Source organism: Amblyraja radiata, chromosome 2, assembly GCF_010909765.2.
Source record: "Amblyraja radiata isolate CabotCenter1 chromosome 2, sAmbRad1.1.pri, whole genome shotgun sequence".
NCBI classification, from domain to species: domain Eukaryota; kingdom Metazoa; phylum Chordata; class Chondrichthyes; order Rajiformes; family Rajidae; genus Amblyraja; species Amblyraja radiata.
In genome coordinates, this window is record NC_045957.1 from 22,262,439 (window position 1) to 22,290,360 (window position 27,922).

The following is a 27,922-nucleotide window of genomic DNA, read 5'->3' on the forward strand; positions in this document are numbered from 1 at the left end:
TATTAAAAATTTGGAAAGGCCCTACAACCCCCACAATTAATATGTGGATTACAGAAATGTCGGAGACCCTATACTTAGAAAGAATTAGACTTGTCTTAATGGCCAAACAAGATATTTTCGATAAAATCTGGGCTCCATTCATTAACTATCTGAAGGGATAGATTGGCACAGTACGAGGACCCAACTGAAACTTGAACTCAGGATCAGATGAAAAGCTATACTTTATAATCTACGAACCTATCTCCATTGACGTATTACAAGTAACCCATTCCACCTCTGTTTTTCTGTTTTGTTTTAATTTGTAACTTTCTACCCTCTTTTTCTCTCTATAAAAAATAAAAACACTAGAAGCAGAAGTAATTGATAATTGAAAATTTTAATAATGTATGATTGATGTATATGAAAAGTCTTTTTACTATAATATGTAACTATACTTTATAATACGTCTACTAATAAAAATATTTAAAAAAAAATTTAAAAAAAGAGAGGCTAAAGGGATCAGGGGGTATGGAGAGAAGGCAGGTACAGGATACTGAGTTGGATGATCAGCCATGATCATATTGAATGGCGGTGCAGGCTCGAAGGGCCGAATGGCCTACTCCACCTATTTTCTATGTTTCTTGTTGCGTAATCCCAACCGTTTGCAAGTCTAAAATGCATCAAATCCTATATGCTCATTTGTATGTACGGATTGCACACTAGTTTAGTTTTGTACACTGGGAAGACCCTGGAATCTGATAGAACCTTCTCCAAATTAGGGGAGTTTTGAAAAATTGACTGATGCATTAACTATTGCATTAATTATTTATTTTAAAACCCCAGGGTGAAGTTCACCACAACTTGTCAGCTCATGCTTTTAAGAGAGAGCTAGATAGGCTCTTAAAAATAGCAGAGTCAGGGGATATGGGGAGAAGGCAGGAATGGGGTACTGATTGGGGATGATCAACCATGATCACATTGAATGGCAGTGCTGGCTCGAAGGGCCAAATGGCCTACTCCTGCATCTATTGTCTATAATTTGCTCACTGTAACAATGGAATGTTATTTTCCAGAGTTCATCCTTCCAATTCCTGGTTTGCAACTACTACTCGGATACCTGTATTCTCCATAGTGAAGTTTGATGTAAAATGCCTGCTTTCATTTGTCATCTTGTTTTCCATTAATTCCCCAGACGCTATCAATGGGACTAACACTGTACTTTAACTCTGTACTTTAAAAAAGTACATATACAAATGACCTGGAACTTTTAATTTATCTTTTTTGTAATATTCTGTCTTACCTGCCACTTATCTCTGTGCTTTTGCTCAAATTTGATACCATCTTTAACTTTACTTAATGGATGATGGGTCCTAACCCTGGAATGCTTTATCGATAAGTTGTGTATTTGATAGAGATATTTAGACGTCTGTCACCCCATGATCTAACTTGCCAATCCATTTTTGCCATCTTTCCTTTCATCCCTTAATTGCCGATACTTCAGTTCAAAATACTAGACTTAGAACATTCTTGTTTTACTCAAAGTGAACGTAAAACTGATTGCAGCTATTCTGTGGTGCCCTTATGACTAAGCTATGAATTCATCCCATCTTAATGTGCAATTTCTGATTTTATGGAGGCAGCACATCAGAATATACTGTTCTAAGAAACTACCCAAAATACTCTTATGAACTTGTACAACTGATTATTCCAGACGATAGACACAATGCTGGAGTAACTCAGTGGTACAGGAAGCATCTCTGGAGAGAAGGATTGGGTGAAGTTTTGGGTCGAGACTTCTTCGGAATATATGTAGATTAAAATCCCTGTGATTTCTGACAAGGTTCCACTAATATTTACTTTGTCCTATCATGTCCTTGCTATGAGAGCAGCACAGTGATGTAGTCAGAGACCCGGGTTCGATCCTGACTACGCATGCCCCCTCTACAAAATTTGACGTTCTCCCTGTGACCGCATGGATTTTCTCTGGGTGCTCTGGTTTCCTCCCACACTCCAAAGATACAGGTTTGTAGAATTAGTGGGGAGCATGCTCAAACTGTGGACCATCTTGGTCACGGTCAACCTGAGGAGTACCTTCAGTAACACTGGTTCCACCAAGATGTACTACAGAATGGCAAAGGAGATCCTTATTCCTGTGGCTATCAAACTACAACTCCCCCTTCTGTTGTGTGGTAGTCTGACTCCTCCCCCCTCCCCCCCCCCCCAAATCTCTGCACATACGTAACAATCACTGTTCATGGAGTACACTGGCCCAATCCCGAACTCTATCTCTGTTACATTAACGACTGCATTGGTGCTACCTCCTGCAAATGTGCAAAACTCACTGACTTAACCAACTTCACGACTAATTTCCATCCTGCACTCAAATTCACTTGGACCATCTCCGACATTTCCCTTCCAATTTAGATCCCGCCGTCTCCATCGCAGGAGACAGACTATTGACATATCTATTACAAACCCACTTGCTCCCACAGCTATTAGACTACACATCTTCTCACCCTGCTTCTGTAAAGACTATCCACTCCTCCCAATTCCTCTGTCTACGCCGCATCTGTGTCCAGGATGTGTTCCATACTAGGTCATTGGAGATGTCCTAATTTCTTAGGGAACGGTGGGGGGGTGTTCCCCTCTTCCATTATAGATGAGGCTCTCATTAGGGTTTCATTGATAGCAGCTCCGCTCTTGCTCCCCCCCCCCCCCCCCCATTCATAACAAAGACTGAGTCCTCCATGTCCCCATCAGCCGTCGCATACAGCACATAATCCTCTGACATTTTCACCACGGCCCCATCCGACACTAGCATTCTTTATGAACTTGGGTCAGTCCTCTCCAAATGTAGAAATAAAGAATTTCAGATGCTGGTTAATACACAAACGTGTAACGTGCTGGAGTAACTCAACAGGTCAGTCAGCATCTCTGCAGAACATGGATAGGTGATGTTTTGGGTCGAGACCCTATCCATTGTTTCCTACCTTCCACTGTTGTCTTAATCTCATCCTGTAGCTATGTCATTGTATTAGCTTTCAGATCGTACTGATTAATTTCTATTTGTAATCTATTTATCTTTATAACATTCTATGTTCATTATATGCATTCATAAATGAGGGAGATTTGTCAGATTGTTTCATCAAATTAGTTACAGAATAATGTACACATTAGAATTGGTCACAGGTAAAGTGGTAGGATTAATAATTTATGTTATTGCCCCCCGCCCCCCCAGTGCATAGTTATCCCAACTGTATAGTTTAAAGGTGAATACCAAGGGTTCATAGCCAATGTCCTCATCTTAAATAAGGGCAATCTTAATGGTATTAAGGTGATGTGTTCTGGAATGAGCTGGGTAAATAGGCCAAGGGATAAGTGAATGAGCAGTGGCAGATATTTAAACTAGTTCTTACGTTTTGAAACTGAAATGAATCCCAATGAGAGGAATCCCAGGAGAAAGGTCAACAAACTAAACAAGGTCAATGAAAATAGGAGGATACAAATTGGTGTTACTGATGAAGCAGAAGACAGAATTCCACAAGAACCATCAACAAGTGTCTTAAAGTTAACAAGGAAGTAGAAAATTGCTTCGAAGGAGAAAATGCCAATAATTAGCACGGGTTTAAATGGATATGTTAAAAGAAAGGTAGTTAGGATGTGTGGGTCCTCGAGAGCAAGAATGGAAATTAATTGGAAACAAGGAAAACGCAGGCACGTTAAATCATTCTTCAGTGTCTCAAAGACATCTGATGGGCTGTTTTAAAACAGTATGGAATAATTTTTAACAGTAGCATAAGACAGGGTATTATGGAAAAAGGTTCAGACAAGTCACCAAGTCCCAATGGACTGTATCTGAGGGTGTGAAAGTAAGCAGCTGTAGATTACCCATGATTGAAATAAACACACTAAAGGGCCTGTCCCACGAGCATGCGACTCGATGCGGCAAGCGCGACCTAAAGGGCCTGTCCCACGAGCATACGACTGCATGCGGCAAACGCGACCAAACCAGAAGCGGGGGTCGCGCGGAGGTCAAGTGAGTGACATGAAGTTCTAGCGAAGTTCGCGCGTGACGTACGGTGGCGAGGCGGCTGCGGGCCGGCAGGCCGTTGCCGCGTGGAATTTTTGAACACGGTCAGTTTTTCGGAGCCCTGCGCGATGTCGGGACCAGCTCCACACAACTCCATACGGCTCCGGCGATCAAAGTGGGACCGACCCCGCGAGGCCATACGGCTCAAGCGACCACGTTAGGTCACGCTTGCCGCATGGAGTCGCATGCTCGTGGGACAGGCCCTTTACTCATAAATCTCAGCATGTCCATTAACCTGACCCTTTACTTCCTTTCCGACACGTCACAACCTCAAACATCCCACTACACCCACCACTTGCTAACACGCACTGGTTCCCATCTCTCTGCCATGCCAGTTTAAAGCCCCTCAAGTAACCCTAGCAACAACCAAAGCGGTCCTGAGTTACTATCTAGCTCCTTGGAGATCCTCAGACCATCTTTAATCAGACGAGGGATGGGCCTCGCACAGATGACGCGTAGCATATCGGTTAGCTGGACATTGCTGCACCATCTGTCCTTCGTGGAAAGGTTCTTGCAGACCAACACCTTTGACTACAAGTCCATCAGGCAGGGAACATCCTGCAGGCATTGCGGAAAATGGACGCAATGGATCCTGTGGCGTGATCCTGTGTCTGGCAAAATGTCTCATCGCTAGAGTTCACTCACGAGCACCAAGACCTCATTTGGCTGGCGGTGAGGGGGGCCCTCCAAGTCAGATCCTTCCTGCACCTTTGGAATCTTACTACCAGTGCACGCTGCCCTTGGGATGACTACTACGGAGAGGAGACAGTTGCTCACCTTTTTCGCAGAGTGTGGACTTGCGAATAGAGTCTGGAGAATAATGCAAGTGCCCTTGTCACGGTTTATCCCAAACAGCTCCGTAAAAGAGGAGACTCTGATATATGGACTGTTCCCAGAGACACATTTGGAGATGGACAAGTGCTGCTGGAAGATTATCAACTCGGTGAAAGATGCTCTTTGGTCTGCATGAAAGTTGTTGATCTCCCAGCAGAGCGAGATGTCGATCAGGGAATGTCGTCCACAGGCCCATTCCAGACTGCAAGTTCCTGATTGGTCCTGGTCATTTCTTGCCTCCAGCACCTCACTCCCCCCTCCACTCCCCCTTCAGTCTGAAGAAGGTCCCTACCCGAAACGTCACCCATCCTTTTTCTCCAGATTTGATGCCTAACCAACTCAGTTACTCCACCACTTTTCTCTATTTTTTGTATAAACAGCATCTGCAGTTCTTTGTTTTTCTATATATCTTGGGTAATTTTGTATTAACTCCGAAAGTGCAGGCAGGATCTGCAAAGCAAAGGATTTCACTGTGACTTGTCACATGATAATAAAGTATCTATCTAAACAGTTATTCTCAAATAAATTAGAAACTACAAATAACTAAATCAAAATTACAGGATTTTAAAAATTCACCCCTTTACTGTACATCCTCCACAGTTTTCATTTCTGTTGCCTGGTGGAAAGCACTTTTGTCGGAAATAGACAATTTTGCTGGAGTAACTCAGTGGGACAGGCAGCATCTTTGGAGAAAAGGAATAGGTGACGTTTGAGGTCGAGACCGTTCTTCAGATTGAGAGTCAGGGGAAAGGGAATTTAGAGAAATTGAATGGTAAAGTGTGAAAAAGAAAACGACAGATCAAAGCAGACACAGGTCGAGAAATTGTCGGCGGTGCGGGGTGGCAACCAAACATACATTCAGTAAAATTAGTCAGGACCATGGAACTAGTAGGACAACTAGGGTGGGGGAGGGAATGCGAGGGTTACTTGAAGTTAGAGAAATCAATATTCATACCGCTGGGTTGTAAGCTGCTTAAGTGAAATGTGAGGTGCTGTTCCTCCAATTTGCCGCTGGCCTCACTCTGACGGTAGTGGAGGACAAAGATCCTATAGTGGAGGACAAATATCCTATAGTGGAGGAGGCCCAGGACAGAAAGGCTTTATCTTCCGTTACTCCAGCCTTTTTGTGTCGATCTTCGGTTTAAATCAAAGATCATAGCAAAGATCCTATATAGGATCTCCGGGGAATCACTATATAAGATCTTTGGATCAGAGAGCGGAGCGGTTTAAATCAGCATCTGCAGCTCCTTCCTCTGCAGATGGGATCTTTGACAGCGAGATCCTCACTCTAGGGTCTTTGGTTGTTGGCATCATTGGCTCGAGGAGGAAGTGACGGTCGGAGGAAAGCGGAAGAGGCTTCGTGATTCCCCGGAGAGACGGTTGGGAATTTGTCGGCTTGGTGTTAGTGTCGGCGTTGGTGTTGGCGTTGGTCTTGGTGTCGGCTTGGTGTTAGTGTCGGTGTCGGTGTTAATGTCGGCGTTGGTCTTGGTGTCGGCTTGGTGTTAGTGTCGGTGTTGGCGTTTGCGGCGGCGGGTCGGTGACCGACCGCGAGGTTATTCCTCACCGGCAGCGAGAGAAAACGTGAGGAAGCGTGGCGCAGCCCTTGCGTTAAGTCTGAAGAAGGGTCTCGACCCGATACATCACCTATCCCTTTTCTCCAGAGACGCTGCCTGTCCCGTTGAGTTGACTCCAGCATGTTGTGTCGATCTTCGGTTTAAACCAGCGTCTGCGGTTTCTTCCTACACACTTTGCCTTGCCGTGGGGCGGAGGTCGAGGCAGGTAGCACTACTGGATCCCGATCCTTGCTGCGCACTGTTGCCTGTTGACCGATCACATTAAACCGCCCATCCTACCCTCGTGGGTCTTGCGTGACCCCGACCTGACCTCCCTGCAATTTAAATTACACCACGAAATGAAAAAAGAAAAGCCGCTAAGAAGGCGACTTTCTCCACACCCACAACATAAACAAAGACCCGCTTGTATTTTTTCTCCAGAGTTAATGCTTTGCAATAGTATTAGAATTTGACTGAGTTATACTTTAAGTGTCCACAGTTTAAAAAATCCTTTTAATTTTTGTTATAGGTTTATCATTGAAACATGAGTGATGGAGATGAAATTGTTCATGCTCTCAAAGAAGGAGACACATTTAAGAATGATGCAAGTGACGAGCCAACTAATGATGATGAAGAAGAGATTGCAACTAAAGATTCACCTGACCTGCAACATCAAGATAATAGTGAATGTTTTGAGAACCTTGAAAGCCAAGTCCAAACTCAGTTACTGAGTGGGCAAAATGAAGTAAAGACTATTTCGGGTCAACACCAAGCTCAAGCTAGTGGTAATGGACAACAGGAGAGTGAGAGTAGCATAGAAAAAGCCCAAACTGAAGCTAACAATGGAACAAGTAATAAAGCAATGGACCAGGTGCATATTCAGGATGACACTAGTGTGGAAGACAAAGTTGGGAATAATGTGGATGAAATCCAACCTCAAAATAATAATGGTGAAAGTGATATGGCTAAGAGTGAGATTGGGCAAATCCAATTTCAAGCTTCTGATGATGGACAAGGTGAAGCTCGGAGTGAGGCAGACCAAATAAACAGAGATGTACAAGATGAAGCTCTAAGTATACCAGGTGATGTTGAAGGTCGATCCACCTATTGTGAACATACCAAAGCTCTGAGTGAGTCAAGACAAATAGTGGGTCAACCTACTTTTGGTCAAAAAGATGAAGCTCTGAATGAGTTGAACCAAAATGAATATCAGCTTGCCAGTTGTGGACATGATAAAGCTTACAGTGATTTGGAGCAAGTTGAAGATGAGCTTATCAATAAAAAAAATAAAGATCTGTGTGATTTGGATAAAGTTGAAAATCATTCTACCAATGGACAAGATGAAGCTCAGAGTGAGAAAAAACAAGGGCAGGATCAGGCTGATAGGTTGGGACAAGGTGAGGTTCAGTGTGAATCAGGCCAAGATCAAATTTATAATGATAAAGAAGGTGACACTAACAGTGGCACAAGCCAAGATCAACCTGTGACCCATGATATTAACAAAGTAAATGCTGAAGGTGCCGTGTGTGAAATGGAATCACAGCCGATGATAGGAAGAGCCGGTCTGCTTGCAGGAACAAAATCCTCAACGTCTACAGAAAAAAAGAGAACATGTACAATAAAAAAAAGTTCTGGCACACTACCTAAAACGCAAACAATAAGTACTCCAGGCCAAGCTAAGGTTAAGAATGCACCCTTCAAAACCAAATTCCAAACTAAAAGTATTGAAAATGTAAAGTTAAATGCTCCAGTGGCAGCAAAAGTTGAATCTGAGCCAGTTGGGGACAAAAAATGTTTGAGTGCTGAACCGATCAACAGTATAAATAACCCTCAAAACACTGCAACTGTGAAAACAAGTGTGAATGATAAAGACCAATTCTCAGCAAACAGAGATGTGTCTACTGTGAGCGGTGGGCCTCCTGCAAGTGATAAGACTTGGGCTACTAAAGTGGATAAACGGGTGATGATGTTTTGGTGTGATGTAAGTAGTATATCTCTTGATAAACGATTACTCCCGTTTTCTATGTCACTTGATATTTTTGATCTGGTAAATTTTGTATTGCAATATTTTAGGGTTACACCAGGCTTTTTTCATCAACTGAAATGAACAGTATAGTTATTAAGTGAATTATTTCAGTTTCTAAATATGTTCAGCTGGTTGTACGTTCTGTGTAATATTGACATGATTGCAGTATCCTTCCAACATTGTAATAGCCAATGTTCAGATTATCGGTAATATTATGATATATGATGTTAATATTAGGACTAATTCCCACTGTCTTTTTAATTGTCTTTCCCTTAACAACCAAACTCCTAGATTTAGACACCTCCATCCCTTTGGGTGTAGATATGCATGCATAGTAAAATAAAGCAAAGGAAAAGAAAGTAAATGATTAACAGAGACCTTAAAGTGTTCAGACCATGTTGGGGTGAAATTAAGAAAAATTGGAAAATTGGGAATTTAGCTAAAACCACGAAAAATCCAAGTTTATTTGTAAATAAGTGACAGGAAAGAAGATTATAAAGGAAAGAAAAATAAACCAGAATGATATCGTGGGTGTGCAGGTATAAAACATAGATATGATTCAAAAGCGTGCTTATTTTTGTCCTGTATTGTAGACAATGACATTAAGTAGGAAGAGTGTGAAATATTGATTATGTTAAACATTGTAAATATTAGGAGTCTAGCATCTTCAAAAATAGATAAATCGTTGGGATAGAATGCATTACATTCTCTCAAAAGAAGCCAGAAGAAGAAATTGTAAAGCCTCTAAGCAGAACACTCCACTGGCTGGGAGAGAGTTGGGAGCCCTGTTCACAAAATTTGTTTCGCAGCCTAAGAAACAAAATAACTGATCTAGATGCAATTAGGATGGTTACTTTGCTTTTAAACTCTTCATAAACTTGAAATCAAGTAAATCTTTGATATCAGTGGCCATACTTGCATGAAGACTTGTTTATCATTATCCAGGTTGTTAATCTCATGTTGGATTTAAATGTAGTAACAAGGAACTGCAGATGCTGGTTTACAAAAGAAAACACAAAAGTAGCAGGTCAGACAGCATCTCAGGATAACATGGATAGGTTTTAAATGTATTTGTTCATTCCATTGGCAATTATACCCCCACTTTACCAAGGCCTAAGCTCTACAATTATTTTTCTAAATCTCTTCACCTGCCCACTTTTTTTAACAAATTAAAATAAAAATACTCTTTAATAATCAGTATCTTTATTATTTCTAATATGTGGTTAATATAAAATGTTGTTTGATGATGATCCCATAAAGTCCCTTTGATGTTTTGTTATTTTAAAATTGCTACCAAATGCAAGTTGTTTAATGTGCAGTCTATTTTTATTTGAAAGACCCCTGATATAGCAATGTCAATTATTAACTTTGCAGCAATGGATAATATTTAGTTCTTTTATCCAAATCTGGTAAAACCCAATGCTCACATGTAGAAGCTTTTAGTGTAATTCATTTACATTTTCATGCTTAAAGATTTTAATTTTTCAATAATAATTTTGATGATTGAAGAAAATATTTTAATTCTAGATTTGTAAAGTATTTTGCACCTCTGCCCTGCATCTGCAAATGCATTTCCTTGGCAATAAACATAAAAAGGTAAGAAATAAATCATTCTTCTCTGTGATGTGACCACTTTACTCCTTTATTCCAGCACTGAATTCCCCCTTGGAAACAGGAGAAATATATTAATGGTCAATGGTACTTTATTGTCATGTGTACCTAAGTACAGTGAAATTCATTTTTGCATGCCGTTCAGTGACAATCTTACTATACATTAGATACAATCATTGTAAGGATAAGAGTCAGTACACAATAATTGTCACGTTTCCCGCGCCATCTAGTACCCTTCATGTACAAACGTTAAAAAAATATTAGTCTTAACTTGACCATAATATTCATAATATTTATACATAAACAGTGGTACATTAATTATTCATAATTCTTGGTTAAATCTTAATAAAGAGATGTAAACAGAGTGGCTAGGGTTGCAATAGATCTTAAGACCAATTGGGGTTGCTGGAATATCTGCTAATGATAAAACCTTTCATTCAGATTGAAAAATCAATCTTAGGTTAAAATCAGAAATAAAATTGACAGCAAATGTCCTGTTTACACTTATCAGAATTATTTTCTTCTGTTCTTCACTGTTAATTAAAATTATATTAATCTAAAGCAATCAGATAGCACTGGAATAATTTTATGCATTTGTGTGAATGGAAAACACTTGCTCATGATTAGGCGAGCAACCAACAGAGATGACTTGTTGGAACCATTAACATTTTGTTGAACAACTTTTAATAGAGTAGCAGCACTTAAGACTCAAATATGTGCTACTAAACCAGCAGTAGGTTTTTGTCAACGTGGCATGCTTGAGGTTTCATTGTACTCACTGTGCAAAACTAAATTGGTGCATTTTATAAATCTCAAAGTTTAATATAAATCTCAGGTTTCTGCTTGGATTTTTATTGAAGTTGATCAACAAAATTCTATATAATCTGTTTTCCTTTAACTTTTTATAATTTTCCAAGACAAACTGTTTAGTACTGCAAGTATTAATGTATCTGCTTTCAGATAACTAATTTATTGGAATATTTTATTGAAGAAATCTCTGGTACAGAACTAAGTAAAATAAAAATTTTGAAAATAAATCAATTATAATTTCTTCGTAGCTCCTATTGCATTATACCTCAAAAACAGACTAGATTAAATTACATCCTGACCAAGAATATTGGTGATCTTTGTTACATAAACTTTTTTAATTAATTATTTTGGCCTGGTTAGGTTTTGCTGTGCATTAAAATTAGGGGAGTAGAGTGCTTTATCAATGAAAAGGGCATTCTTGGGTTTGAGTCGTCTCTCCGTTTTACAGATTTGGTTGTGTATATCACAACTTTTAACCTTAGATCATGCTGAATATTAAATGTTAAGAATAAGATCGCCATGTATTGTATTTGTGGATTAGTTTTAGCTTCTATTGCACACATTAAGTCTAAATGTTGGGAGCTTTGTTTTTCTGTTATGTGGTTAGTACATTCTTTCATGACATTCATTGCAGTAAACTTTAGTAAATGTTATTATGGCATTGCTGTTCATTACCTAAATCAGGGGTCGGCAACCTACGGCCCACGGGCCGGATTCGGCCTGTAATCCAAAATCATCCGGCCCGCAGCCGTATTTTTTTTCAATTAGTTTTTGCGACTTGGGAACTGCGGCCAGTCCCGGGTCATGCAGGCGACCTGGGAACTGCAGCTAGTCCCAGGGACGTGAGCTGACCTGGGAACTGCAGCCAGTCGCGGGGCAGGCAGGCGACCTGGGAACTGCAGCCAATCCCGGGTCAGGTGAGCCGAACTGGGAACTGCAGCTAGTCCCAGGGACGTGAGCTGACCTGGGAACTGCAGCCAGTCAAGCAGCACGCAGGCGACCTGAGAACTGCAGCCAGTCCCGGGGCACACAGGCGACCTGAGAACTGCAGCCAGTTCCGGGGACGCGATGGATCTGGGAACTGCAGCCGGTACCGGGGCAGGCGAGCCGACCTGGGAACTGCAGCCAGTCCCAGGGCACGCAGGTGACCTGGGAACTGCAGCCAGTCCCGGGGACGGGAGCCGACCTGGGAACTGCAGTCAATCGCGGGGACGCGAGCCGACCTGGGAACTGCAGCCAGTCCCGAGGCACGCGAGCTGACCTGGGAACTGCAGCCAGTCCCAAGGCACGCGAGGGATCTGGGAACTGCAGTTAGTCCTGGGGCACGAAGGCAACCTGGGTGCTACAGCCAGTCCCGGGGCAGGCAAGGGATCTTGGAACGGCAGAAAACTAATTGAAAACACGTGAAAACTAATGCGAAAAACAACACCACGTGTCACACTAGTTAGCATGTATTATTAGTATGTATTATTACTAATTTATGTATTATTAGTATGTACCATTAATAATTACTAATTTAGTTAGTATGTATTATTATCACCTCCATTTATGAACTATGGCGATAGATGTGGCCCGTCATCCGCTCACAGACATCGGTCCTGGCCCCTATGCAGAACAAGGTTGCTGACCCCTGACCTAAATGGAGCTTTCTGATTGTTAAATTTTAACTAACAATTACTTTACATTTTTTTTAATGTTTGTTTAACCACTGTTGGTTATTCAAATGAAAACAACCTGTTTAAACATGATTGTGATTTTTGCTAATTTACGTGGAAATTTACTTTTTTTTTAATGGTTGCTGTCCACGGTGTTACTCTTGAGAGTATGTTTCAACATCGTCACCTAATTTCCAAGTTTAAAAAGATTGCAAATCATTGCTTTTATTTTATAGTTTGTAAACTTGCAATACACGTTTTTCTTGGTGCACCATTACACCATTTTGTGCATATGAATGGCCACGTAAAATGGTCATACCATTGAAAGCTGGACTGGCAGCTATGCCATCACTATCACAACGGATTTAGAGGTCTGAACGGATTGCACCATGGTTGCATAAAACAACGTAACCACCCAGATTTAAATACCCTTTTAACAGATGCTCACTCTCAGACTTCCTTCACACATCAGTTTTTGCCAACCTTCTTGAATTGTCAGCAGAAGTAGGAATCCACTGAGGGAGTTATCACCTAGCTCCTTGATGTGCCTTTTAGTTGGTTGATCAAGGAGTGGTGATAAAAGCATATGTGAAGATCTTTGTGGATAGACCATTGTACTTTCTATGCATTATGGATCATAGGGTGGAATAAAAGAAGAGGAGCTTCTGGACTCTCTCCACGAGGGCTGGATTTTCCTTGACATGCACAACAACCAGTATTGGAATCGATGATTGTTAGGTTTATTTATTGACAGAAAATAGTGCTGATAGTTTTGCATCTGTTAACTACAAGAAAGTTAAAATGTTGAATGTCAATAATGGCAGAGACTTTCCTGGGGAAAATCAAAATATGGTAGCTCACATGTATTTTTGTGTAAAATTTGTCAAAACATTTTATTTTTGAATTTGTATGAGAATTCTAAAATAACCTAGGTACTAATCCCATTTTTATTCTGAAACAAAAGTAAATACGGATTAGCCCTTTTGACCAAAATCCTTCTGCAGATTGAAGATCTTTTTGAATTTAATTAAACTGGCCTAACTATGCAGTACATATAATGATTTTAAGGAACAATGTCAATGATTTTAAGCTCTTGAGAGTTAGTATTCTCAACAAAACTACTTGGCATTTTGACTTAACGAGGATGAAATTAGAATTTGTGGTCTGAAAACTGTATTTTGGAGCTACTGCTGTGCATTCTCCTTCAGATGGTTTATCATGCTTAGTCAATTATACCTTTTCGTAGGTCAGTCTATTGCATTCATTTCAGGGTGAATGGAGATGAACTTTATTTTTTGGACTTTTAAGTAAAAGATCCTTGTGGAAATATTCACACCTTATGGCTCACTAAAAATATTTTTCATTCATAAATTTGAAGCTGCAAAGTCCCACTGATGTTGGAATATAGTTTTAAAGTTGGTCCATCTTACCTGACCCTAAATTACTTAATGCTGCATTATTATTTAAATGCAATGAAGTCACAATAAGTAAGAAAAGGTTAAATCTATACATAAATAACTAAAACTCTCATCTTGTTATCTTCTGGTTTGCGTTGTTTTTACATTTGCGCAAAAATGATACACGATAGCGCTACGATATTTCGCCACCTTACTCCCCATTCTCATGTGCTGGAAGTGCAACAAGTTTTGTTCCGATAGGTGGTATATATAAAAAGTTATTGAGGTTTTAAAATCTTTTTTTTTAAACGCACATGCGCAGATTGGTATCCTCCCCTGTCAGTCACCGCCAGGAGGGGGGGATTGAGGGACAGTAGGGGGTAGGGAGGGAGAGGGGAAACATGGGGGAGGTGAGGAGGGAGACGGGGATTGAGGGAGGGGGTAGGGAGGGAGAGGAAGGGGAAAGTGGGGAGGTATGGAGGGAGATGTGGGGGAGGAGGGGGATAGAGGAAGAGAAGGGGGGTAGGGAGGGTAGAGGAGTTATGGAGGGGGTGACTTGGTAGGGGAAAGGAGGTGAGGGACGGAATGGGGAAGGGTAGGAGGAGAGGAAGGGGGATTGGGGGAGGTAGGGAATGGGGAATAGAGGGCACTGGGGGAGGAGCGGAGGGATAGTGGGTGGATAGGGGAAGGTGGGGGACAGAGGGTTAGGAGGGGGTAGGGAGGGGAGAGGTTATGGAGGGTGGGAGTGATTGAGGGTAGGGGAAAGGAGAGGTGAGGGAGGGATTGGGTGAGGCGAGGAGGAGAGGGGAAAGATGAAGGAGGGTGAAGAGGAAGGGGAGAGAGTGCTGGGGATGCGTGGAAATGAGCCGTGTCTGCGCAGTTGGGGGCTATGGGTGAGTGGTAGAATATTGCATTGGGGGAACGGGTTGCATTGGGGGACTGTGTGACAGGGACCCAACGGGTCCCACTTAGTCCATTGTTAAATAAATCCACAATACTGCGTGGCATTTAATGGAATTTTGGATAGGCACGTACATTTGCAGGGAATAGAGGGATATGGTTTAAGTGCAAGCAGATAAAAGTTAGTCTTGGCTTCATGTTTGGCATGGACATTGTGGCCGAAAGGCCTTTTCCTGTGCTGTACTGTTCTATGTGTAAGAAAGAACTGCAGATGCCGGTCCAAATCGAAGGTGGACACAAAATGCTGGAGTTACTCAGCGGGCGAGGCAGCATCTTTGGAGAGAAGGAATGGGCGACTGTCTGAAGAAGGGTCTCGACCTGAAACGTCGCCCATTCCTCCTGAACTGTTTTATGTTCTGTAACCTTGATTTCCTCAGTGGAAGAAATTGATATGCATCTGTTGTATCAAATTCTAATTCAAATTCATTGATTGAATTAAAAGATACAGCATGGAGATTCAGCTCACCGAGTCCAAGCCGACTATCGATCAACCTATTCACATTAGTTCTATGTTATCGCACTTTCACAGCCACTCCCTACATACTTGTGCAAAACCGACAAAGATGCTTGTCTTTGGGTTTAACATAGCGTGACTCTCTCAGGTCAATCCTCAATCTTCCATTTTCAAGGGAACAAAAAACAAATTTAGACCAACTGACTTAATGGTATTGGAACCAACCATTCAAGTGAATCATTTTTACGCCTTTTCCAAAGGTGCAGTCCTAAAATCGAACACATTACTCCAGGTAGAGTCTGACCATGGCTCAGGAAAATGGAAGCATTTCTTCTTTATTACTGTGTATCCCCTCCTTGCGAATTTTGAGAAATCAATTATATCCATAGATTTTTACGAATTTATGTATACAAAATGCTTTCATTTTCTAGGGTTTTCGTTTAATATTTCTCTATAAAAAAAATGTGGGTAAAAAGGAAGATCTCCCCTTTGCTAACTGAATTTCATTTGTTGTAAGAAACTGCTCTCTTGTGTTACTTGCTCTCCTTTCTAATTAAATTTTTTTTTCACCTTGAATATAAAACTCTGTCCCTTCATTCAAATCACCTATAAAAATAAAAGGTAGAGAGCACACCTCATGGGTGGTAAATCACACATTCTGTCAATCAATATTTATTATTTTCCTTACAACCAATTTCAAAACCAAATTCAATTTTATTTTTGATCCAATCCAATCCAACTTTATTTGTTAAGCACTTTAAGACAACCAATGTTGACCAAAGTGCTGTACAGAAGAAAAAACAAGACATCATAAACAGACAACATAACAGAACATAACATAACAGCTCACATAAGGCGCATAAATCACATATGAAATACAACAATAAATCAAAAGACATAAAACATGAGTAAAAATAATAGCCATGCAATAAGCAAACAAAATAAGAAACCAATCAAGCAAATAAAGTCGACATCTTACTGGGTATCAAAGGCCACGGAGAAGAGATGGGTTTTAAGAAGAGATTTAAAAACAAACAGAGAAGAGGCCTGTTTAATGTGGAGAGGCAGATCGTTCCATAATTTGGGTGCCGACACAGCAAAGGCACGGTCCCCTCTGAGCTTCCGCTTAGTTTTAGGCCCACTCAGGAGCAGCTGATTATCTGACCTGAGAGAGCGGGCGGGTGTATAAGGGTGTAGAAGCTCAGATAGGTAGGGCGGGGCAAGACCATTTATGGATTTAAAAGCAAATAAAAGAATTTTAAAATGGATCCTAAACTGAATAGGCAACCAGTGGAGTGAGGCTAAAATGTGCGAAATGTGCTCATGTTTACGTGTGCCAGTTAAAAGACGTACAGCTGCATTCTGTACCATCTGGAGACGGGCGATGGAGGACCCACTAACCCCCACATACAGTGCATTGCAGTAATCCAGCCGAGTGGTAACAAAGGCGTGGATTACCGTCTCAAAGTGCTGCCTTGACAGAATTGGCTTTATTTTGGCCAGCTGCCTCAAATGGAAAAAGCTTGATTTAACAACAGCCTTGATCTGACTGTCAAATTTAAGCTCAGGGTCCAATTTAACCCCTAGGTTTGTGATGCTTGGTTTGATATACTGGGCCAGGGAGCCCAGATCTACAGGGGGGGCCCCAGTGTATGATCACTTTAATGCAAATTTATCGAATTCCAATTGAAGGTCCCCTATTGAGTCTGTAGATGCTTCCATAGCTATCATGGTTGTTTCTTGCTTATTCTCCTTAAACAGTGTAAAGAATACTGAGAGTGAACCTTTTGCACTCAATACACATGGTAAAAAATTAATAATACATAATAGTAATACACGTGGTGAAAATGTAATCAGTTGTCGTTTATTACAGTCATCGTTCATTCCAATGGCTGTTCATTGTTGGTTAAATTCATCCACTGAAAATTATTGCAATTAATTAATCAATTTGGTGAAGTGATGTTGAGATACGATGGAAATAATCTCTGCTGTGACTTTTGATTTAAATTTTGTCTCAGCTGAGTGAGAGGCAAATGGGCTTTGCTAGTGAGAGAGTTATTTGAGATGGCTGTGGATGGCTACAGGCACCTTGCGATTTATGCGTGTTCATTTGCATTTCAGAAATAAGGCGCTTGTTTCTTTAAGGATTTTTATGCTGGTAGTTTTGGAATAATGAGCTCAAATTTATAGCGGACAGCTTAGAAGCATATATGTTTAATTTTTGAATTGCATGCTGCTTTTCAAGCGCACGACCCTCGTGAAATATGTATTATGAGAATTTTGTAGAACGTAATAATCAAATTTGTTGGTTAAGGATTTCATTGAGGTTGCACTGTGATGCAGCTTGTGGAGCTGCTGCCTTACACCTCCAGTGACCCGGTTCAGTGCTGCCCTCCGGACTTTGCATGTTCTTCCTGTGATCATGGATTTCTTCAAATATCCCAAAGACATGTAGGATGATAAATTATTGGCCACTGTAAATTATCCCTAATAGGAAGGTGAGTGGGAGAACCTGGGGGATGTTGATGGGAATGTAATTTGGTTTAAAGAAAACCCCACGGCCTTGTAAAAATACAATAAGCGAGGGTAATCAAGGAGAAGGTACGACCGCTTAAGGATAAAGGAGGGAATTTATGTTTGGAGTCAGAAGATTTACATGAGGTACTCAATGAATAGTAAACATCTGTATTTACCAAGGAAAGGGCATGGAGAACAGTGAGATCAGTGTGGGGAATACTGATATGCTAAGGCAGTTTGAGATCAAGAAGTAGGGGATATTGGGGGTTTTGTGAAGCATTAAGGTGGATGTCAACAGGGCCTGATGGGATCATTACTACGTTAATGAGGAGGCAAGAGAGGAGATTGCAGGGATCTTGACAAATATGTTTTTTTTCCTTCACTAGCCACAGGAGAGGTACCGGAGAATTGGGGAGTAGCCAAAGTTGTTCCAATGTTAAAGAAGGAAGGTAGAGATAATACATTAAATTATTAGCCAGTGAGCCTCACGGCAGTGGTTGGGAAGTTACTGGAGAGGATTCTTTGGAGTAGAATTTGCTCTCATTTGGAAGAGGATGGGCTAAACTGGCTCAATCGAAATAGCTTTGTCCACAGCAGGCTATGCCTTATGAATGATTGAGTTTGATTGATTAGTGTAGGAATGTGGATGTGGTCTACATGGATTTAGTAAGGCATATGATAATTCCTTCACTATAGGCTGATCCAGAAGATTAAGATACATCGAATATATAGTGACTTGGTCATGTAGGATTCCGAATTGGCTTACGCATAGAAAGCAGAGGGTTGTCGTGAAAGGGTGTCATTCTGGCTCCAGGTCTCTGAACAGTGGAGTTCTGCAGGGATCTGTGCTGGGACCCCTGTTTGTGATATATTTGACGAATTAGGGATAAATGTAGATGGTTTGGTTAGTGAAGTTCTGAGAGAAGTATGTAAAATTGTGAGAGGCATAGATAGAGTAGACAGAACCTTTTTTCCCCCATGGTCCTTGACATTTCCACTTAGAAAAAAAGATTCTGACTGTCTACCTCTCTGTGCCTCTTATGATTTTACATACTTCTATCAGATCTTGAGTAACCAAACCATTTATATTTATTTACAAGGGTCTGATCCTGTGCTATCCTGTTCTATGTAGTATGTGTGCAGAACAGGTTGCCGGGGAAATCAATGGGCAAATGGGATTGTTCCATTAGTCACCCTGGAGTTAGTGGACTGAAGAGACTTCCTATGTTGTAAGGAGATGGAAAATTGCATCACTCAAAGTAAAATTAAATGATTTTAATTAATGTTAATTGATGTTTTAATTAATATCATTGTATAAAGTATTATTGACACTGTCATAAACTTCATAATATGTACATTAACAAGAATGCATACAGGAACTATATACAGGTACTGTAGGCTCGAAGTCATAATTTAAACTGAAAGCATGGTTGCTCACATTCCACACGATGGCGTGGTGGAAATCCGACATGGATTACGGATCGGGTCAGCAATAGCAAAACCAGACATGGATCAAATCAGCAATAGTAATTGATCTACATCCTACTTCTTAGGCTTTTGCCCATACAAAGCATGCAAAGACATAATATATAAGGATATAAAGTTAACTATCATCTACAGCGAAGCGGCGGAGGATGCAATATGAGTAATGTCAGTTATAGTTAGTTAGAGTCCAGGATCTGCCACTAGACAAAGTCTTTGTATCTTATCACAGGCTTGCAGACGCGTTCGGTACAGCTCCTCAGCAGTACTCTTTACAGGTGATGCCACCAGGTGATGCCGCCATAGATACAGCCTTCACAGGGAGTTTCTTCGCAAGCGATGACTCAACCAGCACAGGTTTCACGGGGGACTTCTCCACAGGCCTTACAGAAGATTTTACCATCAGCACCGGCCCCACTAGCGGTTCTTTCACAGGTGTAGAGACAAAGTCCTGATCCCAGAACTGCTCACGGCCTGCTGTCACAAGCCCACCGTTTAAACAATCGTATCCATCCTCTGTCCATAGCACTTCATCTGGGTCATCCGCACAATCTTATCGAACTTGCTGTGATGGCACCGGCTCGTTCACTGGTAGAATATGTCTTTGGTTACGTCTGTAGAGATCTCCATCTGATTGAAGCAAATGGGACCTTGGTTCTGGGCACACCTCTTTTCTGTGTCTGTTATTGGACAGTCTGTCCCTCCGTCAGAGGTTGGAGTGGACGGCTGGAACAGTCGTAGTACACCTTTTGCGTCAGTCTTCTATGTTGCAGCTGTGCCTGAAATACTTGAGGCTCGTAGACTTGTGGCTGAAGCACGTGCCATGAGATGGGAAGGGTGGTTCGGGTTTGTCTGGACATAAGTCGCAGAGCCGGTGAAACGAGCGTGGGATCGCGTGGAATATTGAGAAGATCTAAAAATATGTCAGACCCGGCTCTGCTGGACTTCTCCATAACTGCCTTAGCACTGCGGACAGCATGCTCAGCCAGTTCATTCGATTGGGGATTCTCCGGAATGTCGGTGATGTGCTTAAAGTCCCATTCTCTCGCAAAGTTCTTAAAAAACGCTGGCTAGTGAATTGTCCACCATTATCGGACAAGAGGGAGCTAGGCGCCCCATGGACTGAGAAGTGTCTTGCAAGTTTCTTGATGGTCGGTGGGGGCGTTGCGAACCGGCTGCCCTTCCAGCAGCTTGTAAGTCATTTTCTACTTTTGTTTTAGTATGTCCCAATGTGTGTTTTTAATGTTTCTTGGTGTGTCTTGTGTGGGGGGGTGGTGTGGGGGAATAAGGGGGAAAGCGCTTCAGTCACCTCCTCCACGAAGAGGTGACTTTTTCCATGTCTCCTCCGTCGCGGCCTAACACAAAGGATCAGTGCGGCCTTTTCCCGGAGATGGGCCTGGAGCTTCAGCAGCGGGCGCAGCTAGGACTTTTTCAACGTGGAGCGTGCGAGCCCTCGCCGGGGGTCGCCAGAAGGGAGTGCTCCGATCGCTGGCCAGCTGCAGCCTGAAGCCGCGGTTGGCGGAGCTTCCAGCTGGAGGGGCGTCCGGAGCTTGGGGTCTCTTGTTGGGGACCCCGGAGGAGAAGAGCTCCGACCGCCGGCCCACGGCCTACACCAGCCTGGGGCCGCGGCGTCCGGAACCTGGGATCCCTCGTTGGGGACCCCGGAGGAGAAGTGCTCCGACCGCCGGCCCGCGGCCTACATCAGCTTGAAGCCGCGGTCTGCGGTGCTCTAACGGCGGGTGTGGCAGGGACTTATCATCCGGTCGAAATGATCCGATCACCAAATCTACAGCTTCCAGCAGCTTTTTTGATCGCACACACAAATGATTCAATAGATTCTCACCCTCATTCTGGTTTTGTGAGAACTTCACCCGCTGGATGAGAGGAATGGCCTGAGGTTCACACAGCTGTTGAAACTTTATTTTGAGACATTCCGAGTTGTCGGGTGATTCAGCAGGGGTAACGACTGCAGCTGCACCATCGACAGTTTGATGAGTTATTTCATCTTCATACACAAACTGTAGTGTGCGTTCGTGAGCTTCATCTCCTGCGAGGTTGAGGAACATGTTAGCACGGGCCGCAGCCGGTTTATCATAGTAAGATGCAGCAATGAAGACATTATATTGTCGCTCAAAGAAACGCCATCGCTTTCCGATTCTGCTATCGATGGCGAGAGGTTCCGGTTTTTGGAAAGCTTCAGCCATCTCTGAGAGTGTAAAAACCCGTAAAAATAGCAGCCAAAGTTGATCCGAAGTTCACTTCTGACACCATGTATAAAGTACAATTGACACTGTCATAAAACGTCATAATATATACTTTAATAAGAACATATACAGGAACCATATAAATAGGCTCAAAGTTGTAGTTTAAACTGAAAGCATGGTTGCTCACATTCCATAAGATGGCATGGTGGAAACCCGACATGGATTACGGATCGGTTCAGCAATAGCAAAACCAAACATGGATCAAATCAGCAATAGTGATTGACAATTATTTTTCTTTGAAGAAGCATCATATGCATGATTATCCTGGTAACTGACTGATATACACGTACTAAAAAAAAAATGTCTTTTGAAACGGTCTGATATTGGCATGACCATTTCAATTAAATATGTCTACATTTATTTTCATGATAAAGCAACCTTTGTTACAAATGGTTCCAGAACCTTTAATAATGACGAAGACTTACAATTATGTAGTCAATAATTTGTCATAAAATAATTTGTAAATATGCAGAACATTTCAACATTTTCAAATAATACTGTCGAAAAAATAAACTAAATGCCCTGAAATAGAAAATATTTATTCTGAAAGGACACTTTTCATGTTTTTGCTAGATCAAAAAATTTCCAGCTACAATTGTGGTTGGCAGCAACTTTTTAATTAATTGCAATTTGGAGCACAAAATGGTCACTTCCACAAAACAGTATTGATTGATATTAAATAATGTAGAAGCATTGCAGCGAATGGTTTCCTAGTTTGTAGCTCTAACGTCCAGCCTTTTCTACAGTCTTTAATGTTCACTAGACTAAGTGCAGACCCGTTCCCCCAACGCAACCCGTTCCCTCAATGCAATATTCCACCACTCACGCATAGCCCCCAACTGCGCAGGCGTAGCCCTTTTCCACTCATCCCCAGCACTCCCTACCCCTCCTCTTCACCCTCCCTCTTCTTTCCCCTTTCCTCCTCCCCATTCCCTCTCTCATCTCTCCATCCCTCTTCTTTCCCCTCTCCTCCTCCCCATTCCCTCCCTCACCTCTCCATCCCTCTCCTTTCCCTACCCTCAATCACTCTCTCTCTCTCTCCATAACTCCTCTCCCCACCCTGCCCCACTCTATCCCCCACTCCTCACATCCCCCTATCCCCCCCCACTATCCCACCTGACCTCCCCCACTTCCCTCCTCTCCCTCTATTCCCCACTCTCTAACTCCCCCACTCCCCCCCTCATTTCCCTCTATTCCCCCTCCTCCCCCACTCTCCCGCATCACCTCCCCCACTTTCCCCTCCCCCCCCCCACCCACTCCCTCAATCCTCCCACTCTCCCTCCTCACCTTCCCAGGATCTATCCCCTCTCTTCCCCTCCCCAATCCCTCCCTCACCTCTTCCTCCCTCCCTCTCCTTTCCCCTACCCTCAGTCACTCCCTCCCTCCATAAAAAGCAGCACCTGCAGTTCCTTCCTCCATTCATTGGTAGCTGTGGTTTAGATCCCGTTGACTTGACGATTGGACCAGTTTGTATCTTGTGTGATTGTGTGCGTTACTCAAATTCCGTGCAAACTGCTCGGTCATCCTGCAACCCGACCCTCCCTCCCTCTGCCCCCTCCAGCTCAGCCGCCGCCCTTCCCCGCCCACCTTCTGCTGCCACTCGGCTGTCCCCGCCCTGCCCACCTGCCTGCCTGCCCGCTGCCGCGGGTGGGCCGGCCGGATCGGGTAACGGGTGGGAGTGGGGCGGGGTATGGATTCGGTGTTCGTCACGGTGGGACGATCTTCGAGAGGGCCGTGAGGGTGATTTACTGTGGCGGCGGTGGAGGAGACAAGGTCGCAGCCATTCACCCAGGCGACGGATTGACGGGACCGCCATTGCTGCAGAGGGCGGGCGGGGGAGAGGGGTGAGAAGGAGAGAGACAGGACCAGGTCGGGGGGGACAGTAGACAGGTTATTGTAAGGAGGGGAGAGAGGAGTTTGTGAGTGAGGCGGGAGAGGCCGCTGTGCAGGAAGGGGCGTCGCCGTTCCGGCCGTGGCGTTGACTGACAGGAGGGGAGACCAATCTGCGTGGTGCTGACTGATAGGAGAAGAGACCAATCTGCGCATGCGCGGTTTTATAGATTTTTTAACCTAAATAACTTTTTAAATGTACCATCAATCGGAACAAAACTTGTTGCACTTGCAGCACATGAGAATGGTGAGTAAGGTGGCGGAAAATGGTAGCGCTATCGTGTACCGCTTTTGCACAAATACAAATACCATGCAAACCTTAAGAGCACAAGATCAGAGTTTTAGTTATGTATTATTATTCTATGTATAGATTTGGTCTATGCATTTAGCTGTATGTGAACGTTCACTATATTCCTGCTTTTGTATAGATCAGCCACAAGGTTTTTTTTTAACTTAAAAAAGTGACAAAATGGCCCACAGATCAAAATTTGCAAAAGGGGCATTTTTAATGAAATATTTCAGTTTTATGTCCCAACAGAAACAATTTCGCTAACATTTTCTGTTCCCTTTCCTGGTTGATTCTCTCCAAACATCATTATGGCAGATTGAAGCAGCCTTAAAGTTGAATGGTAAGTATCGTAGGATTCGTTTTGGCTCCTGTTCCCATCTCTACAGATATTACACATGTAAAATCTTCATAATGTTTTGAGGCTTCAGTTTCAACTATTGCTGTTTATTATAACTAATGTGTTCATTAAGTTTTATTTTAACAGTTCTAATAAAGTGATAGACCAGCAAAAAATACAATAATTAGGACTTCTAGTTCTACTGCACAAGTCTGAAAGAAAATTAATTTCCCCAAAATTCTGCGTGGTCAATTCTTGAAATTGCTAAGATGAAATACAATGGTTTAACATTGCTCTCCACTCATACTGGCGCATTGCTTCCAATATGCAACTATTCGAGGGTAATGAAAGTTATGGTTATATTATAATGTATCTTTTTTTTTGCTTCTCAGTCGCAATTAAATTTATGAAGGAATTAAGTAAAAATTAGAAAAGGCATTTGTGATCTTTTGGGCAACCCATCAAGGCATAGGGATGCCATGTAGTAAAAACAACAATCATGGACATTTCAGAGCTTCTAATATTTAGATGAAGAAATCGTTTTTGAACTGTGAAGCACAACTATGCCCGATTCAGCCTCGATTGTTCTGCATTATTTTTTGTTATCATGCTCTTTGGTAGTCCTTTTTTCCCCAATATTCCTTAGGTAGATTAAAATTCCTTTTTTTAATATTACTAAAAGAGATGCTGCATTCCAAAAGCAGACTGGAGTAACTCTAAACAAATATGTCTAATAGAGGAATAGATATGTTAGGAAAATTATTCTGAATCTATCATGTCATTTCGTGTTTTCAGCAGTAGCAAAAATAGATAAAATATGATCACAGTATTTTAGAATTTATTCAAGAAGGAACTGCAGATGCTGGAAAATCGAAGGTACACAAAAAAGCTGTAGAAACTCAGCGGGTGCAGCAGCATCTATGGAGCGAAGGAAATAGGCAACGTTTCGGGCCGAAACCCTTCCTCAGAATTTTTGAATTTATGTTGTATTCTTTCAATTTAAAAATCACGTGGAACTAAATCTGTATCCTAATTTTTAGAAGAGTGAACTAATCTTTTGTCACTTGGACAATTGTGCTGGTTGGATTTTGTTGTTTCAGTGTGTGTTTTGAGCTACACTGAATCCCAGCTATGCTTTAAAATATTGAGGGAATTTTTTTAATCAGAAAAAAATTTGTATTTTAGGAAAGTACCCCAAATAAATTAATTTTACCGTACATTTATAAATGTAAATTCTTAAACATTTGTCAAACTATTTCTTTTTGTGGAAACTGGAAAATATTTAATTCAAATCTTCAAAAATAAATTAAAAATTGCACAGTCCTCTTCTGCAAAAGAATAAATTATCAAGTATGGTATTTTTCGTTTACAAAATGTGTTACTCAGCTATGCTAAACTTGCTAATATGCGATCAAATCCTGCTCACACCTTGAAATATTATTATTAGCTTTAAATATAGTGCAGGTTTAGAGTGTAATTAGTTTGCCTTGTAATAAACTGAATAAATAAAATTCTAAAATATTGATTAACTTTTTGTGTAGATCATAGTTGAATTCTGACAAATATAGCTAAACAAAATGTTGTGTTTCTTGTTTCTAAATTGAACACCCATTACATGGTAAAATGAACACAATGTCTGAGGAAAGTAATCTTGGATAGTTTCAAGAAACTTTCCATTGATCATCTTCCTTGTTTGGGGTGGTATCTAGTTGGGGCCGTGGTGGCAGCATACCACATGTTTGATAATATTTCTCATTTGAATCATAAAATCAAATCCATTACAGCCCATCTGCTCTCGTATATATAATTCGAACAAACGCATAAACACTTTCAAGCAAACACCTCAACAACCTCTGTTTTTTTAGCTCAAGTTTTGATGGCCCAATTCAACTTCTGATGTACCGCAGACGGCTCAGATAAAGGAAATGCATTAGGATTTAAGAAACAGACTATTTCTATAAATGAAGACATCGAGGTCAGCACTTTGGTCTTCGGCTTCATGTGGTTAAAGCTAAACTTATTTGGGTTTCTGATGTTCACAATGTTTTCTCAAGTGAACTTAAGAAGAAACCTAAAATATCAAATGGTTTAGATTTCATTGAAGCTGGCTTCCTGGTGTGCGTCCCTTTGAGTGTTGGATGCAATGTCATGTTTGGCATAGCTTAGAATTTCTAAGTTGCTGCCACTATTACTGCATTCACAGCATTCTCTCTGTGTGTGAGGAAAGTTACTGCTATGAACAAAAAAAAGTGATCACTTCAACTTCCGCAGCAAACCATTTTGCAAGCATAAAAATCATCATCAAACGCAATTATGTTTCTCTGAGCAGTTTCCTAAGCCTTAATAAGGGATTGCGCCTGAAGAGGTGGAAACCAACTTCTACAGCATATGTTGAATTGTGCTATTCACAGTGGCTCTTAAAGGGTTTCTCAGCACTTGTCCATCAAACAAGGGCTCATACATTTGCTTGACTTTACATTAATGACTACCTAATGAGGAAGGAAGAAGAGGTAGTAAACATCTTTTGAGGATTAATTTGTTCAGGTGACATGCTTGGTGATAAGAGATTGAAACTTAGTAGATCGTTTTTGGAAAATTAAGTATTCAATCCTTTTGCCAGGCAGGTCCATAGCATGATGGATGAGTCACTAACCGGCTTTACTTATTGAAAAGACTTGGTGGAATAAACCCAGGTGCTGTGATTCTTCCCATTCAGTTCCAGATAACCTTGCAAACAAATATCCTAATGGATTGAACATTAACCAGGTCGACCAATCAGCGGAGTGATTGCCATTACATATTGCTGCGCTGTTTTCGCTACCTGCATTCGAGCAAAATCATACATACACTTGAGCAGTCTCATGGGCCTGTCCCACTTAGGCGACTTTTCTGGCGACAGCCAGCGACTAGGACAATGGAAGTCACCAAAGTCAGCACCGGCGACAACCTATGTCACCTGACGACAACCTACGCTAACATGGCAACAACCTACGCTAACATGGCAACAACCTACGCTAACATGGCAACAACCTACGCTAACATGGCAACAACCTACGACAGCACCTACGACAACTTACGACAGCCGAATTATCACCATTGGTAGTCGTCTAAAAAATCGTCTAAGTGGGACAGGCCCATTAAGCTTGACACTCCCCAGTCCATGATTAATTCCTCTTTCACAGGTAGGTTGTTTGTAACCATTTAGGAAGTGTCATTATCTATACCATGAAACAGACAATATATCCCAACGTCTATATGTACAATAAATAAATACATGTGTAGGAAGGAACTACAGATGCTGACTTACACCGAAGATCGCCTATTGTTTTCTGGATTATTTTTGGAATTTAAAAAAAATTGGCAAGTTTTACATGGTACTATAAATATAGAATTTTAGCGCTAAAAATCTTTACAATCTGAAAAAATACTCTTTTATTCCCTTTTCACTGGCCTTTAAAGTTGAACTGCTAGATGTGATTAAAAATTTACCAAAACAATATCAGAAGAAGGTCAGAAATTGCTGCAAGAGATAAATCTCTTGTTCGTTTTTAAATTTACGATCATTATCAACACTTTAGGAGAAGTCTGATATTGACAACTTTTTGAAGCAAGTATTTTATTCCTAATCTAGAAGTAAATTGTATATTTTCAGTTATTACTTTTCTTATTTAATTGTACTTTTGCAATAGTATATCAAAAATTGCTACTTAAATGATTAAATCTGATATCTCATATTGCTCCTGTTAAATGCAGTGGCATATCACAGAATCCAAA

The 27,922-nt window shown here is 41.6% G+C and overlaps 1 protein-coding gene and 1 long non-coding RNA gene across 4 annotated transcripts in view; one reads left to right on the forward strand and one right to left on the reverse strand.

Moving 5' to 3' along the window:
• The first annotated feature begins 6,259 nt into the window (after positions 1-6,259).
• LOC116987104 overlaps positions 6,260-27,922 on the forward strand; it is a 107,566-nt gene continuing 85,903 nt past the window's right edge. Inside the window, exons 1-4 of one of the 3 annotated variants that reach the window (XM_033043002.1) lie at positions 6,260-6,282; positions 6,986-8,437; positions 10,010-10,078; positions 24,127-24,151. In XM_033043002.1, the coding sequence (XP_032898893.1) occupies positions 7,001-8,437; positions 10,010-10,078; positions 24,127-24,151 (1,531 nt within the window). In that variant the 5' untranslated portion in view covers positions 6,260-6,282; positions 6,986-7,000. Of the gene's footprint in view, positions 6,283-6,342; positions 6,581-6,985; positions 8,438-10,009; positions 10,079-24,126; positions 24,152-27,922 lie in introns of those variants that run through there. The other 2 variants (XM_033043003.1, XM_033043005.1) reach the window with 2 other exon arrangements.
• LOC116987156 lies at positions 27,040-27,219 on the reverse strand. The gene is made up of 2 exons (XR_004415654.1): positions 27,200-27,219; positions 27,040-27,095 (listed from the first exon to the last, which is right to left on the reverse strand). It is a non-coding gene; the product is annotated as an uncharacterized LOC116987156 (long non-coding RNA).